This window comes from Apaloderma vittatum, unplaced genomic scaffold (genome assembly GCF_000703405.1).
Source record: "Apaloderma vittatum isolate BGI_N311 unplaced genomic scaffold, ASM70340v1 scaffold12630, whole genome shotgun sequence".
NCBI lineage: Eukaryota > Metazoa > Chordata > Aves > Trogoniformes > Trogonidae > Apaloderma > Apaloderma vittatum.
In genome coordinates, this window is record NW_009692966.1 from 119,283 (window position 1) to 133,248 (window position 13,966).

General features: G+C 43.2%; 1 protein-coding gene across 1 annotated transcript in view; it reads left to right on the forward strand.

The window, feature by feature from the left end:
- TIAM1 (T-cell lymphoma invasion and metastasis 1) overlaps nt 1-13,966 on the forward strand; it is an 82,871-nt gene that overhangs the window by 26,796 nt on the left and 42,109 nt on the right. Inside the window, 4 exon segments of the mRNA XM_009876250.1 lie at nt 505-651; nt 2,735-2,809; nt 3,831-4,001; nt 9,827-9,931. Of these exon segments, the coding sequence (XP_009874552.1) occupies nt 505-651; nt 2,735-2,809; nt 3,831-4,001; nt 9,827-9,931 (498 nt within the window).

Below are 13,966 nucleotides of genomic sequence, written 5' to 3' on the forward strand. Positions count from 1 at the left end.
CTATTTGGAAGCTTTTATCTGGCCTTGTAGCAGTTATGAGTCAGCTCCAGGATGCCCAGAGTGCTTCCGCAAGAAAGAGCAAAGAGAAAACCCAAGCTTTTTGGAAGCAATAATAAGTTTGGAATTCTCAGGTTTCGTGTGTCCAGCTTTGAAACCTTGATTAAAAAAAAAAAGGAAAAAACCCCAAACCCTTCACTGGTGCTGAGGCTTTACTCTGTGACAATTAGGCTACTTCAAAATAACTCAAGATTAAATGCCAAAATATGGGGGAGTGGTACTGTTCATTTTTGGTTTTGGTGTTTGATGTTGAAAGAACTGAATTAAAATGCAGTGAGAAGGAAGTAGCCTGGCAGCATCACCATTGTCCCTGTTGTGATTACACATTGTTGCCGTAGTATCTGCCTTTTTTTTTTCAAACCAGATTCCACCGTTTGTTAGATTATGTAAGGCATGGTGCAGTGGGATGCTGCGACCTTTGATTTTAAAACCACGTGGCATTAACAGGTGGCGGCTCGCACAGGGGAGTCCGGAGTGAGGAGAAGGACACAGGCCATGTCCAGATCTGCCAGTAAACGGAGAAGCAGGTTTTCTTCTCTTTGGGGGCTGGATACTACCTCAAAGAAAAAGCAAGGGAGGCCAAGCATTAATCAGGTAAGTGTGTGGAAGTTTGTGATATCGTTATTTTCAAGGCTTACTTGTTAGCATGCAGAATGCAACACATGCAAAGGGTCACTTGCATCAAGCACAGCAAACACATCCAACTTTAACCTTGCCTCTTTAATGTTTCATGGTGTGTGGTCATCTCCTTCCACATCCTCTTCAAAAATCAGTGACTGTAATTACAGATAAGCATATAGCAGGTCCTATCAGAAAAGGTTTGCAGTTCACGCCTTCTTTAGCTACACTGGTTGTATTCCTACTGCTGTTGTCTGCTGCTTCTGCTTTTGCTGGAGGTACTTTGCCTAAACTCAGGAGTAACAACAAAGCAGCAGTGTAAAACAGATACAGCTTTGGAAGGCAAAAGAAGTGCAGACTTATTTGTTTCTATAAATTAAAATTATGAGTTTGTAGAGTACTTTAGATGTAGCTGAGTTTGGGGCAAACTTCCTAAAGTAACAAAAAGCTTTGCATTTAGTAGGGACAGTTCCTGTTTTGCTTCAGATTTTTAAAAAAAGCAGAAGCTGAAATGTTTCCACCCAGTCACTGCCCAGATCTTTCTCTAGAAAAGATGTTTCATTGTGGTGGGAAGGTGCTTCCCTGTTATTCTTTCCAAACATCTCTAATTTCAGCTTTCAGTTTTTGAGAGCCATACCTCATCTAATTTCAGAAAATGTGGGCTTTGCTTTTCTTTCTCTTCTTTCACTTTTTGAGGATAAAAAGATTTGGGACACGTGTTCTATGCCCTGTGATTTCTTTTTCCTTCCATTAAAGCAGCAGTGGGTGTTTGTTTTGTTTAGCAGAGGATGAATGCTGCAGAATTATTTAGCTTGTTTTTAGTGAGACATTAGAAGTTCACATAATATTTAGTGGCTGAGCTAAAGCTTGGGGTTTCTCTAGGAAGGAGCAGATGCCTCTGTGAGCTCATTCCCAATTCTTTGCACTGGTACTGCCGCATCCTTGTTTTGTACTTATTTTCTCAAATTTAAATTCAGTCCCTTGACTCAAATTAGGATCCTGCTTGTGCTGTGTCTTCAGACCTATTGTTTTTTTCCCTCGACTCACCTTTTGTTTTTTTCTTTCAGTGGAGATAAATGCGTTCTTCATGTTTCCTCCCACTCCCCCTGCCTCCTCCACCCTGACTCCTCAATAGGCACAGGCATGAAAAGGAATTTTGTTCCAGGTTAAAAAAAAGTCATACTGGAGGGAGTCAAAGAAAAAATAAAGTTTTGAGAAAATAGCAGAATATCTAAATGTAATGCCTCAACATACTTCCCCTGCTCATGTATAGTAGCATGCAAAGTACTGCCAAGTTGAAGCCCTGAGCTGGAAACCCCTGATGGGCAGTGACCTTCTCCTGTCCTACATGGTCCCTGCTTCATTTTTGGTACAAACTAGTTAACAGCCAAACCCAGCAACTTGATCATAAAGCTGTGCTGATGTGGAGCTATAAAACTAATCTTTTCAGTTTTAATTATAAGCTTCTGCTGCGGTAACAACCCTGTTTACCCTTCTGATATAGTCCTGTGTTGATTTGGTGTCCCATTCTGCCATTCCTCCTGCATGGAGTTCTGTGGATTTTGGCTCTCTGGGTCATGCTGGGTTCTTTTATTTCATTAGAGAAGGGTTACACTGACTTGTAGTTCTTGCATGGTTTTTGTAAATACTTTTTCGAAGCTGGTTTATTACAAAGCCAGCCAGAAGCAGAGCCCTTCTTCTGATTCCTTAACCTTAGCAGAGCTGGAGAAGCGTCTGTTTCCCCCACTTTATAGTTGGAGAAACTGAGCACAAAAGGAAATAAAACTTGTCCAGCTCCACCAAGTAAGTCAGTGGCAGACTACTAAACAGAACTGGCCTCTAATCTTTCAGGACGGTGCCCCACCACCATCTTTTTCTTCACCCCTTCTTCCCTTTTAACAAGCTGATATTTTTCTGTCTTTCGATAGGAATGGTTTTATTGTTCAGTTTGATTTCCATATGCTAGATGTCAGATACACTGTTCTCCCCTTGGCTTGTGCTGCAGGCGGTGCAGCGGTGCGTTCATGTTTTAAAGCAGAGTCGCTCTGTTGTTCCTCAGGTATTTGGTGAAGGAGTCGATTCCGTAAAGAAATCTCTCGAAGGAATCTTTGACGATACAGTCCCCGATGGCAAGGTAAAGCACCAACTCTCCAGTTGCTTCCTTCCTGCCTAAATGCAGCGTAGACTCTGGAATGCAAGAGGGGATACAGAGCTCCCTGGGAGAGGACTCTCCATGACCTGTATGGCTTGTAGCTGCTCTGGAAGGGTTTGAGCTGGCTGCCCACGGCCCAAAGGGCTCGCTGCCTGTGGCATCCTAAGCACAGCTGAAGGTTCCAGACCCGAGGGGGCATTAGCACCACCCACCAGGGAATGCCTGTTCACAGAAGGACCTGGAGCCCCTTGGTTCTGGAAAATGGCTCCTTTTGGCAGCCATGTGGGGTTTTCACAACGTAAAGTTGGCATGACTGAAGCTCAGGGCTTTCTCTGGTTTGTTCTCATGTGCTTCTGTGTTTGTAGCCACAATTAAAACTTCTTTCTCTTTCCTCAGAGAAAGTCAGCTATAAACCAGCATTAAGATGGTGCGAAGAGGCACTTTCTTCATGTGGGGAATATGGGTTTAGCTGTGTGAGCCCACATGCAGCAAATAGGGATTCTGCAGCTCTACCAGTTCCTGGGGATTTATAGCTTAGAGTGCAACTCGGAGGTATAAGAGACAGTAAATTCAAAATAAATGCTAAGATTTGCTATTTTGACATTTCTAGGTACAGGAACTATAGCATCTGCAACAGTTTTGTTGGCCTTGAGTTGATTTATCCAGAAACACAGTGCATTTAAGTTTTAATCTTAAATCTCTTGTTATCAATGTTACTTTTTGTTGCATTCCTAGCATTCCCAATAGCCATAGGGTGAAATCCCAGGAAAAACACATTGCACCAGTGTAGCTGTGTGGGTGGCACAGCAAGCCACGCTGTGCTGCTCAGGTAAAACTACGAAGTTTCCAGTCTAGACAAGCTTTCAGTCGAAGCTTATGAGTAAAATGTCTTCACTGTAAGAGGGCTTTCTCATTCAGTGTATAGTGTTCCTTACACTTGCTACTAATGAAGAGGGAGATGCTATTTGGCTAGTAGATTCATAGTGGATTTTGTCTTATTTAGAGGGAAAAAGAAGTGGCACTGAGCAGTGTCCATCAGCACAATCCCGACTGTGATATTTGGGTTCACGAGTATTTTACGCCGTCTTGGTTCTGCCTGCCGAACAACCAGCCTGCTCTGACAGTCATCCGTCCTGGGGACACCACCCGAGATGTACTGGAAATGATTTGCAAGGTAAAGGCTGCGAGCAAGCCCTGGGGCAGGGTGAAGTGCTACAACCTTGAGCCCTTTCAATCGAATCTCACAGTGACTTTCTCATATGCTGGTCAGTGCTCAGACCACACTGTGTTGGGAGATCAGTCGTATGGCAGATGAAAAACATGAATTGTTCTGAAACTTTCATGCTAGCATCACACAAGAAAAATCCCTGCAGCTGGAGCTAAACTTGGCATAGGTGTAGGGGGAAGAAGACAGACCAGTTTTTGCCTTTTCCACGCTGGCCACTGCACATGAGCCTCTGAAGTGCCTTCATACCCTGACTCTGCCTCTGCTGCCACCTCTCACGTGCCCACCCACCCACTCCTCTGCTGGAGACCAAGCTGCGTGCAGGACCTTTCTCTTCTCCCCATCTGCCCCCAAACAACCTGGCCCCCAGCCCTCTTCCTGTCACTGGACACCTCCTCCCAATGTAACGCAGTTGCCTCGTTCTCCCCTGACCACCCTGGTTCCCCCACCTCTGCCAAGACCTTGTTGGCTCATTCCCTTCTCCCCCAGGCAAGTGGGGTGATCTCACCCTTTCCCAGGTGCCAGGTTGTCCTGTTTCCAGGTGCCGTTCCTCCTTCCTTCCCCCTGATATTTCCTTCCCTCGCTGGCTGGCGTGGGGGAGGAAGGCACAGGGAAAACAGCAGGACCAGGAGTAGGAGAAAGTGCCTGTGTTTGCTGTCGACACTGCGGAGTCAGACTCACCTTGTGTAGGTGGCGGGAGGGAAGAGAGAGGAAAGCTTTTATGTGCATTTTGGGGGGAGTGGGAGAAAAACCACCTGGATTTCTTTTCAAGATGAGGTATTAGAGACATTTGGCCGTGAGAAAGAGTTACATCTCAGCAGAGAAGTTGAAAGCTTTGACAAATTAAATACAAGCTTTCAGTTCTGGCAGCAACATAATGTATGTTTTCTGCTAACTGACTGATTGCAAACTAGACCCAACTCGTGTCACGTGCTGTTCGGAAAAGTGAGTCCTCTTTTGTACAACAACAACAGCAAAAGAAAAGAAAACATTTATTATTACCAAGAGCTTAACTTTGGGGACTTTTAGAACATGTTGCATGTGATTCCAAAGAGAGGGAAGGTGAGAGAAAGGCATTTGTTTGCAATAATTATACAGTGTGCTCGTCTTACCGCCAGGTGCACAATTAAAGAGTGCTGCAGCTTGTGAAAGCTCTTCATTGTATTCAGGAAAAGATGACATTTTTGGAGAGAGACATAATAGGGAAGCTGGATGACACATCATTAGTAATGATTTATTTTTAGGATTTATGTTTTCCTTTGGGTAAGAGTGATTAACTCATTGGGCCACATTCTTAGCTAGAGTAAATTGGGGTAGCTCCACTGGGGTCAGCAGGTGTCTGCTGAGGATCTGGACTCTCACTGTGTGTTTGGTTGGTGTGGGTGGTGGTGTGTAAGAAGGGGAGGTGGGTGAGTGTTTGTTTTTTTGAAGAGCTATTATCTGTTTCTTTCCTTTCTGTAAGAGTTTTCAGTCTGGAGAACACTGATGGATGCTTGCATTTCTGTAGCATTTAATAATCAATCTCTTTCTTCTGTCTCTTGCATTCAGCTCATTTTTCCCCCTTTAATATCTGATCCACATCATTTCACATCAGTTTGCCATCTGCCATCTGAGAGCCAGTCAAGTTCTGGTATAGTAAACATTTCGAGATCTACATTTCATATAAACCTCTTCATGTTTGTAGATGTGGTTAAATCTATCTGTGCTATTAAACTGGGCTTGATTATTGTGTTGGAGAACATTAAGTGCACTCAAGTCGTTGTAGAAAATGTGTTCTTATACTAACATTGCTGCTTGTTATTATATAGCGAGTTAGGTTTTGGAGGCTGCTTTGTGACACTTTTATGCTTCAAAATTGGTGGGAGGAGAATTTAAGGCATGTTTTAAAGTGGTTTCTTGAAGACTTCTACGAAGATTTAGCTAATAACATCGCTTTGAAGGAAGGAAAAGTCAGTGTAAATGCAATAAATTGTTTCCTATGGATAATACTGATCAGTGTAAACACGTGTATACATATTACTAATATTTGCATAATGGTATGTCTTAAAATTGGGTAGAAACACACACTGTGTATGGATTTAGGCAGAGCCAGTATGGAGGGAATAATGCTAAAAATCAAGCATAGAAGACTACCTGGTATGTAGCCTTGTGACTTATCTGGATAAAAAGTGAGAAGTGAAAAAAGATCTGTTTTCTCATGATTTGCATTTTTCAAGCAATCTTGCATGAGAGTCAAGAAGCAGATTCCCCTTAGGTCTTTGAGTCTGTGCTCAAAGGCTCTGAGAAGTTACTTAAGCCTGATGTTCTGCGGGCTTGCTTTGATTTTGAGCTGGTGTTTTCCTACTGACTAAGCTTGGGCCACACAAGAGTGAAGCCGGAGTAATACAGTGGGATGACTGGCGTGTTTCCGTGATGCTGTCATTTCAGTGCTAATGAAGGTCTCCCCCACCAGGCTGAAAGAACATGCCTGTGCCTCACTTTAACTAGAAAGGGGCCGAAATGGATGAATAGTTCGGGTTGTGTGCCGACCCACTGCACCACGTGGAGCCTGTTGAATCGAATCGCACCCCAGGCTGGAAATTCTTCTTCAAGAGCACGTCGGTTAAGCTGTCGGGTTGTGCTTTAAATTGGGTTAGCTGCTTAATTTAGTCCAGACATAGCCAGAGTTATTAGGAGAGTAATAAATAAACCAAGAACCTTATGTGGGCTGCTGAAAGGTGTTTTGGGTGGTCTCGTAAGAATATTAATATCATTAAATCTGCCCTGTTTCCGCTCCCACCTTCCCACATATGGATGCAGCTTGCCCAGCAACAAAAACCATGGTTTAATGGCTTTTTTTTGGGGCAGGCTGGCTGTGTCCACTTTAAGAGAACCTTTTCCTTTCACTTCAGTAGAAAATCATGCCCCTGTTTGAAACAGTTAAACGAATGTAACATTTCGAGGTAGACAGAGCCTTGCTGCAGCTATACAAATGTTAATTAACTAAATGGTGTGATGCACCATCACAGCTTTAATGGTGATGACTTTCATTGCCTGACTTGCATGGGATTGTAGTTTGTAGCTGATGAATGGCATCCACCTGGGCTGAAGGTGTTTCTTGGAAGAAATGAGTAGCTCGAAGTGTACGTGAGTTTTACCCAGCGACCTCTTTAGACGATGCTGTTCTCTGGCGTAGCTCAGGGGTCCGGTGCAGCATTGGTCATCTCACGTTTGGCTCCCTCCTGCTGTCTCAGCTGGCCAGCACACAGGATTTTCCGGTAAGCAAATCTCCCTGCAGAGAGAGGTGTGAAAATGGAAGCGTTGGCAGTCACCTCCACGCCTGATGCGGCTCCCATATCAAAGCAGGCAGAAGCCCTGTCATTGACCGCAGGATGGCAGATCAAGCTGCTGCCTGCAGGGAAAGTTGCTCTTTTAAGATGTTATCGGAGTGCAGGCTGCAGAGCAGGTTGCAGGCAGGCGTGAGCTCACCCCGCCCCTGCCCCAGGGGCCGGCGGCGGCTCGCCCCTGGGGGAGTGGGGGGGGCCCAAAATGGCCCTGCGGGCAGCCCGGGGTGGCTGAGCGTGGGCTCGCTGCCCCACCAGTGCGGCTAAGGCACCTCCTGGCCTGTGCCCAGCGGCTGGAGGCTCCAGACTGGATAAATTCATGTCCCTCTACAGCCTGGGGTGGGCTGGAAAGCGTCCCTCTGGGTCTTCTCTGCAGGAGGAGGATGTTCAGAGGTGGAAGCAACACAAATACCTGGCTGTGGGCAAGAGGCTCTTTCCCAACCCTGGACTTTAATGGAGGGCGTGTAGCTTGTTTGCATAGATCTGGCTGGCTGGCGTGGCATGATGCTGCGTGACACGCAGCACGTGTGCGAGAGCTTCGGCAGAGGAGACCATGGGAAGATACACTATGGTGGCAGGAGGAGGCTGCCAGGTTGCCTTGGTTCCTTTTTCTCCTTGTATGGTTTTTACATGTTGAATTTTTCCCCTCCTGGCTTTTCCGTAAATGACTCAAGTGATTCATAGGCTTTCAGAGCGAATTATCACAGATTTCTCCCTCCAGATGTGGGGTACGCAGTCTGTGGGGTTATGTCTCCTCTATATGTTTTTGTTTAATTGCTGTGCAAGGCCCTCTTCAGTTAGTGTGTTGGCATAGTAAACTAATCTGACCAGAAACTAATATAGGACTCTTCTGTATCTTTTCTAAACCATTAAAGCCAATTCTCCTTCCCTTAATTTCTAGGGTGATTGTATGTGTGTGTAAGAGAGACAGCTAATGAAAATGGTCAGTAAACAATAAGCAAAGCATGCAAAAAAGAAAAAAAAGCTTATCAAAAAAAAGAAAAAACAGGAGAGGACAAGGATCTCCTACATTCAGCTCTTTTTATTTTGGCCCTTGATAGATTTCAAGTTCTTTATTTAATTAACTAGGTATTTGTCCATGTTACAGAGGTTATTCCATTTCAGATACTTCATTTCATATAAGGATAATTTGGTCTTTGAATTGGACGTATTTGAATGCAGTGCTATGTAGAGCGCAGCAATAGATCCGTCGAGTTTTTTTCTTACTGGCAGGTCTTTTTTATTCATGGGCTAATCTAGATTTTCAAAAGCATTCACTGTTCTCTGAGTACGTGTTGAAGGGCTTGCTAGGTCAGTGTGTGATCTTTTCCACAGGTCACTCGGTGTGCATTACTCATCATCAGTGCTGTGTGATCAGTCAGCTGAGTCCCAGTGTATCATCGTCTCGGCTTGAACTGGATAAGCGAGGCTTTGAAAAACATAAAAAATAGGCAATAATGATGTTTTTGCATGAATTTTTGGATGAGCCATTGTTTTTAGTACAGCCTAGCAAACTTGGGTAATTTACTCATATAAAATGAAAAAAACGGTGTATAAAAGCATGTAATGATGGGTTTTCAAAAGTGACAGTGAGGAGAATTTACCTTTCGTATTTGTGAATCACTTTGGGCTTTTTAAGTAGCTTTAGTCGACAGTTTATGAACTTTGAAAGTAACTTCTGAATGACATCCTTTGTGTTTATCATAATTCTAATGTGTTTTGATTACACACTGCATTAACCTCTGCTTAAATCAAGCTTATTAATCATGCTGAGAAAAGGTCGTTAACATCTCCCAGACCAAATGCCGTATCCTCAGCTAATTATAACTAATTCATTAAAATGATGTGACCTGTTTCCATTGGGATGTAATCCAGTATGCAACTCTTGGCTTCTTTTAGCCTTATAAAGCCAGTGTATCCTGACCTATTTTGAATTTAGAGGACATCATAGAGATTTCTTTTATGTTAACCTCACTTGAAATTTACCACATCATACTCACTCGCTAAATTATGAAGATGTTAAAAAACCCAAGATGAACAGAAAAAAAATCCTGTTACATTTTTCTCTGTTAGCAGAACATTTATTTTCCTCTTTGTGATTTTAAATGCTCTTTGTGTACAAAGGTACACACTGAGTCTTCTGCTGTTAACAGCATTTGCGTATTTCTGCAGTGGCTTGGTAGGGGAAGCAGAAATATCAGATAAGCAGAACCAAAGAGGCTGCTTTCAGTGCTAGCACTGCCCTGGACGTGCTGGTCAGTGGTTAACTGAACACTTATTCCTAGGGAAGAGGAGGAGTTTCAGGTTCTTGTTCAGCTTAGGACATCATAGGCCTCCTGTGAAAGACGATGCTGGGGCATTTTTCTTGCTAGGAGTTTCAGGCCGTTCTCTAAGTATAGATGATAGAGCCATTGCTTTTGTCTTCTAAAGCCTCTTCTCCATTTCTTGCAGACACACCAGCTGGATCACGCTGCTCACTACCTGCGTCTTAAATTCCTGATAGAAAACCAGATCCAATTTTATGTACCAAAGCCTGAAGAGGATATCTATGAACTGGTAATGCTACCTACTGAGCAAAATTAAATGACACTTAGTAGGACACTATTAATTAGTGTTTATCTGGCGTTTGTAATATGCAGAGTTATGCTTTTTGACTTGCAATTATGGCGCTTTGCAGACCATAGCAAATTGGCCTACAGTAAAGTAATCTCTCCAAACAGTCTTGAGGAGAGAGTTGGTGTTAGGCTTATGACTGTGCACGCATGTGTCTGTGTGGAAGAGAGAGAGGAGGAACAGCCACAGGTAATGTGTGAAAGTCACTGTAACATATGTTTAAGCTTAACTTCTCTCAAGGTTGTCTTTTACTGTTGTTCATATTGCCCTTGGTGGTTTTAAAGACAGTGTTGAAGCCTGATTATTTCTTACTGGGATCACTTTGCCTGTTTTTAAAGAGGAGGAAAAGCAAAGTAGTTGTCTCCTTTGGTTTGTCATTTGTCGTTTGTTTATTGGTTGTTGGTTTTTTTCCCCTAAATAGGAAGGTAAATGTTGAGGTTAAAAAGGTCTGGTGTTATGGGTGAGAATGTACTTTCTTAATTGCTTCAGCTGGATGTTTTCATATCATTCATCTCAAAAGCAGACTTCAAAGGAATTTTGAAATGAGAGATTAAAAAAAAAGACCAAACAGAATCAGTGTCATGCTTTAACTATGATTTTACACATGCACACCATTAAGCTTTTTAAAGTCCTTTTCACTGGTGGCTGTTCTGTTTATAGAAAGTAAAACTTTGCCAGTTGTGGATGCTTTTGTTCATTTAGTAAAGAAGTTCTGGGATTTGCCATTAACGCTGTCAACAGAAAAAAGAGTGAGAAGGTGCTAATGGAGTCCTAAGACTGGGAAGTGAAATATAGTTGGGAAAAATTAAAACACAGAGGAGACAAATTTTAGCTTTCATTGCCTGGAAGGACTTTGGTGATTTGTCTTATGTTGATAGGATGGAGGATTGACATAGGTGTCAGCTATCGTTTATTCTGAAAAAGACGAAAATAAACTAAAACTCTGCGATCAGTGGGACTATACAGATGTCGAAATATTATAATATAGATAGGTGCTGCAGGGTTATGTCTAATGTAGTAACATTAAAACAACACACATCTGTGTGCTTGTATGTCTGTACTTCTTTCATGAGAAAATTTGAGTTACTTTATTTAAATATTTAATTAAATGATTTTCCTGCAATATGATTAATGCCTCTATTTTTGTAGTCTCCTGAGTAGCTGTTTATAATATTATCTAATGTTGATGTCACCTTGCTAGAGCTATCTTTCATCTACTAAACTGCTTTTACAGACATACATTACTGCAGAAAAGTATTCTTGGGATAATACTCATTTTTCTTGAGGAATATATCAGATATATTTAAATAAGAAATGGAAATTAAATATCCATATTCTGTTCCTCTCCAAAATATTAATGATGACATTTTGTGTACTGACACAGTCTTTCAAAAATTCATGAGCTCTGTTTATTATGTTTAAAACGTTATTAAGGCACAGGGGATAGTATTTTAATGCTAGGTGCTGTACCAGTTATACTTCAAGCACCTTTTCTTATAAACTAAGTGTTGGACTGTTTTGGCCAAAGCTTGACATGTGAGACTTTTTACTTTGGGTAGGAAGCAGGAGACCAGAGAGGCTGAGGAGAGGCTGAGGGAGCTGGAGTTGTTGAGCCTGGAGAAGGTGAGACTCAGGGGGGACCTTCTCACTCTCTGCAACTGCCTGAAGGGAGGGTGTAGTCAGGTGGGGGTCGGGCTCTTTTTCCAGGCAACCAGTGACAGGACGAGACGACACGGCCTGAAACTGCATCAGGGGAGGTTTAGGTTGGATCTCAGGAAGCCCTTCCTCACGGAGAGGGTGCTCAGGCACTGGGATGCACTGCCCAGGGAAGTGGTGGAGTCACCGTCCCTGGAGGTGTTTAAGGAGAGGCTGGATGTGGCACTTAGTGCCCTGGTCTGGCCGATGTGATGGTGTTGGGTCATGGGCTGGACTTGATGATCTCAGAGGTCTTTTCCAGCCTCAACAATTCTGTGATTCTGTGATTGAGAGCCTTCCCAAAGTCTTGCGGGAAGGATGAGGCTGGGGTGGAGGCATTGGGGCTGTTTGAAAAGGCAACCCTGGGGAAGGGTGCTGGGACAAGACTAGAAGTGGTAGAGGTAAAAAGGGCAAGGAAGAGAAAACCTTGAGAAAAAAAACCCCACAAAACAGCCAAACCCCCCAATAACAAAATAATAATCATCATCATCATATCACAAAGCTGCTGTGAGAAACACTATGAGGGACTGGAGTGGCTCAAAGGGGCAATGTTCCTGCTGTCAGGAAGAAATCCTGTCCCCGGGCACTCCCCAGTGCCTGACAACCCCCTCAGGATGCTCCCAGTATCGCTTTTAAACCTCGCCATGCAGAGCCCTGGACCCATGCCAGGTCCAGAGGGGCCTTCCCCCATGAGGCTGTGTTGCCCATGAGGCTGGCAGCTTCATGGTGTGAGCCACCATGGCCCAAACGTGCTGCCTGCCCTCGATGTTGGGACGGCAGGGCACAGAAATGCGGGCAGCACCTCGGGGCTGCTCTCAGCTCTACTCTTTGGTTTGGGCAGCTCAGCTGCAGTCTGAGCATCCCAATTATTTGCTGCCTGTTGAACAGATGTTCTTGCCTGAAAACAGCACTTTGGGGTGCAGGCGAGTGGCTCCTGTATCCCTGCGAGAGGTTGTCAGGCATCCTTCTGGATTCGGGTCCTGCACACTCAGGTTACATGACTGCAGGGGTTGGACACGAGTTTTGTTCTGAAAATGCTGCTATTTTCACTCTTTTTTGTCCTTTCTCCTCTTTTTAAAACCATTGCTGAAATCTAGCTTTTCATAAATGTCATTTGACTCTTTTTCAGATTCTGAGCAATACGTTTCTATATTTGAAAACTTCATGTAAAAATATTGCTAGCATGGCATCATTTCATTTTAAATTCTATTTTACTATATACAACCATTTAAATGGGTATATAACAGTTCTGTAATACTTAATATTTGCAGTTACACAGATGTGTAAGTGCTGATAGAAGCAGGAGATAAAATCGTATTTTTATTAAGGAAATCCTTTACTAATGATTTGCTCCTTTTTTTTTTAAGGAAGTGGTTTAAATACTACAGTCCAAACACTGATGTCACTTAGTTTCAAAACGTTAATTACTGTGAATTGCTTTTTTACACACTCATACCAGCATGTAAGAGAAATTACTATTTACTTGTGGGCTCTCGGTCACCTGTGGGTGTGACTTTTTCCAAAGACGAAAATGTGGTTTGTTACTCAAGTGCCAGCCGGTGTTCAGTGGGAAAGCCAGCTTCAAACCTGGGCTGAGCCAGAGGCTTCCAGTGTGTCAAGGCTGTCTTGGAAGCAACGAGTCAGGGCTGTCTTCCAAAGATGTCAGCTCAGACCCTCTAAATATCTGACTTTGTCTGGAAAAGTGGGATTTCCCTGCCTCAGGTGGGGTGACAGGCCCCAATACAGGCTCTTTTCTTCAGAGCTCAGGGCAAGACTAGGGTGAAATAACGAGCCACACAAGATGGGAGAACATAAGTGATTTAAATGCATGAAATATCCGAGCTGTGGTGGAGGGAGGGTAGCTCTGCTGAGGCGTCGCTTGCCTCCTGCTTGCGTAGGGTTCTGGCTTATTACCTAGGTGTGAATTTGTGCTGGTCTCCCAGGAAGGATGTTAATGACCATTTCAAAGACTTGCAGCCTTTTCTCTGTGCAAATAAACATAAACAAGTTGAAGGTGAAATTTCACTCTAAGAAGGGTCTGCGTATCAAATCTGACAGTCTTCTAACAATTAAGGAATCTATTTGAGAAACAAAATCCCTCCTTGTGATTATACTATCAAATAATTTGCAACATCTTGCAACATCTTAATCAAAATAGTATAAAAATGTTAATTGATGGCTACTCATAAAATATGGAAAGGGGGATAGAAGCTCTGTTTCTTGTGCACTTAAAATAGTATTGATCTAGTGAAATAGATGTATCCTTCCTTTTATGATGGTGAT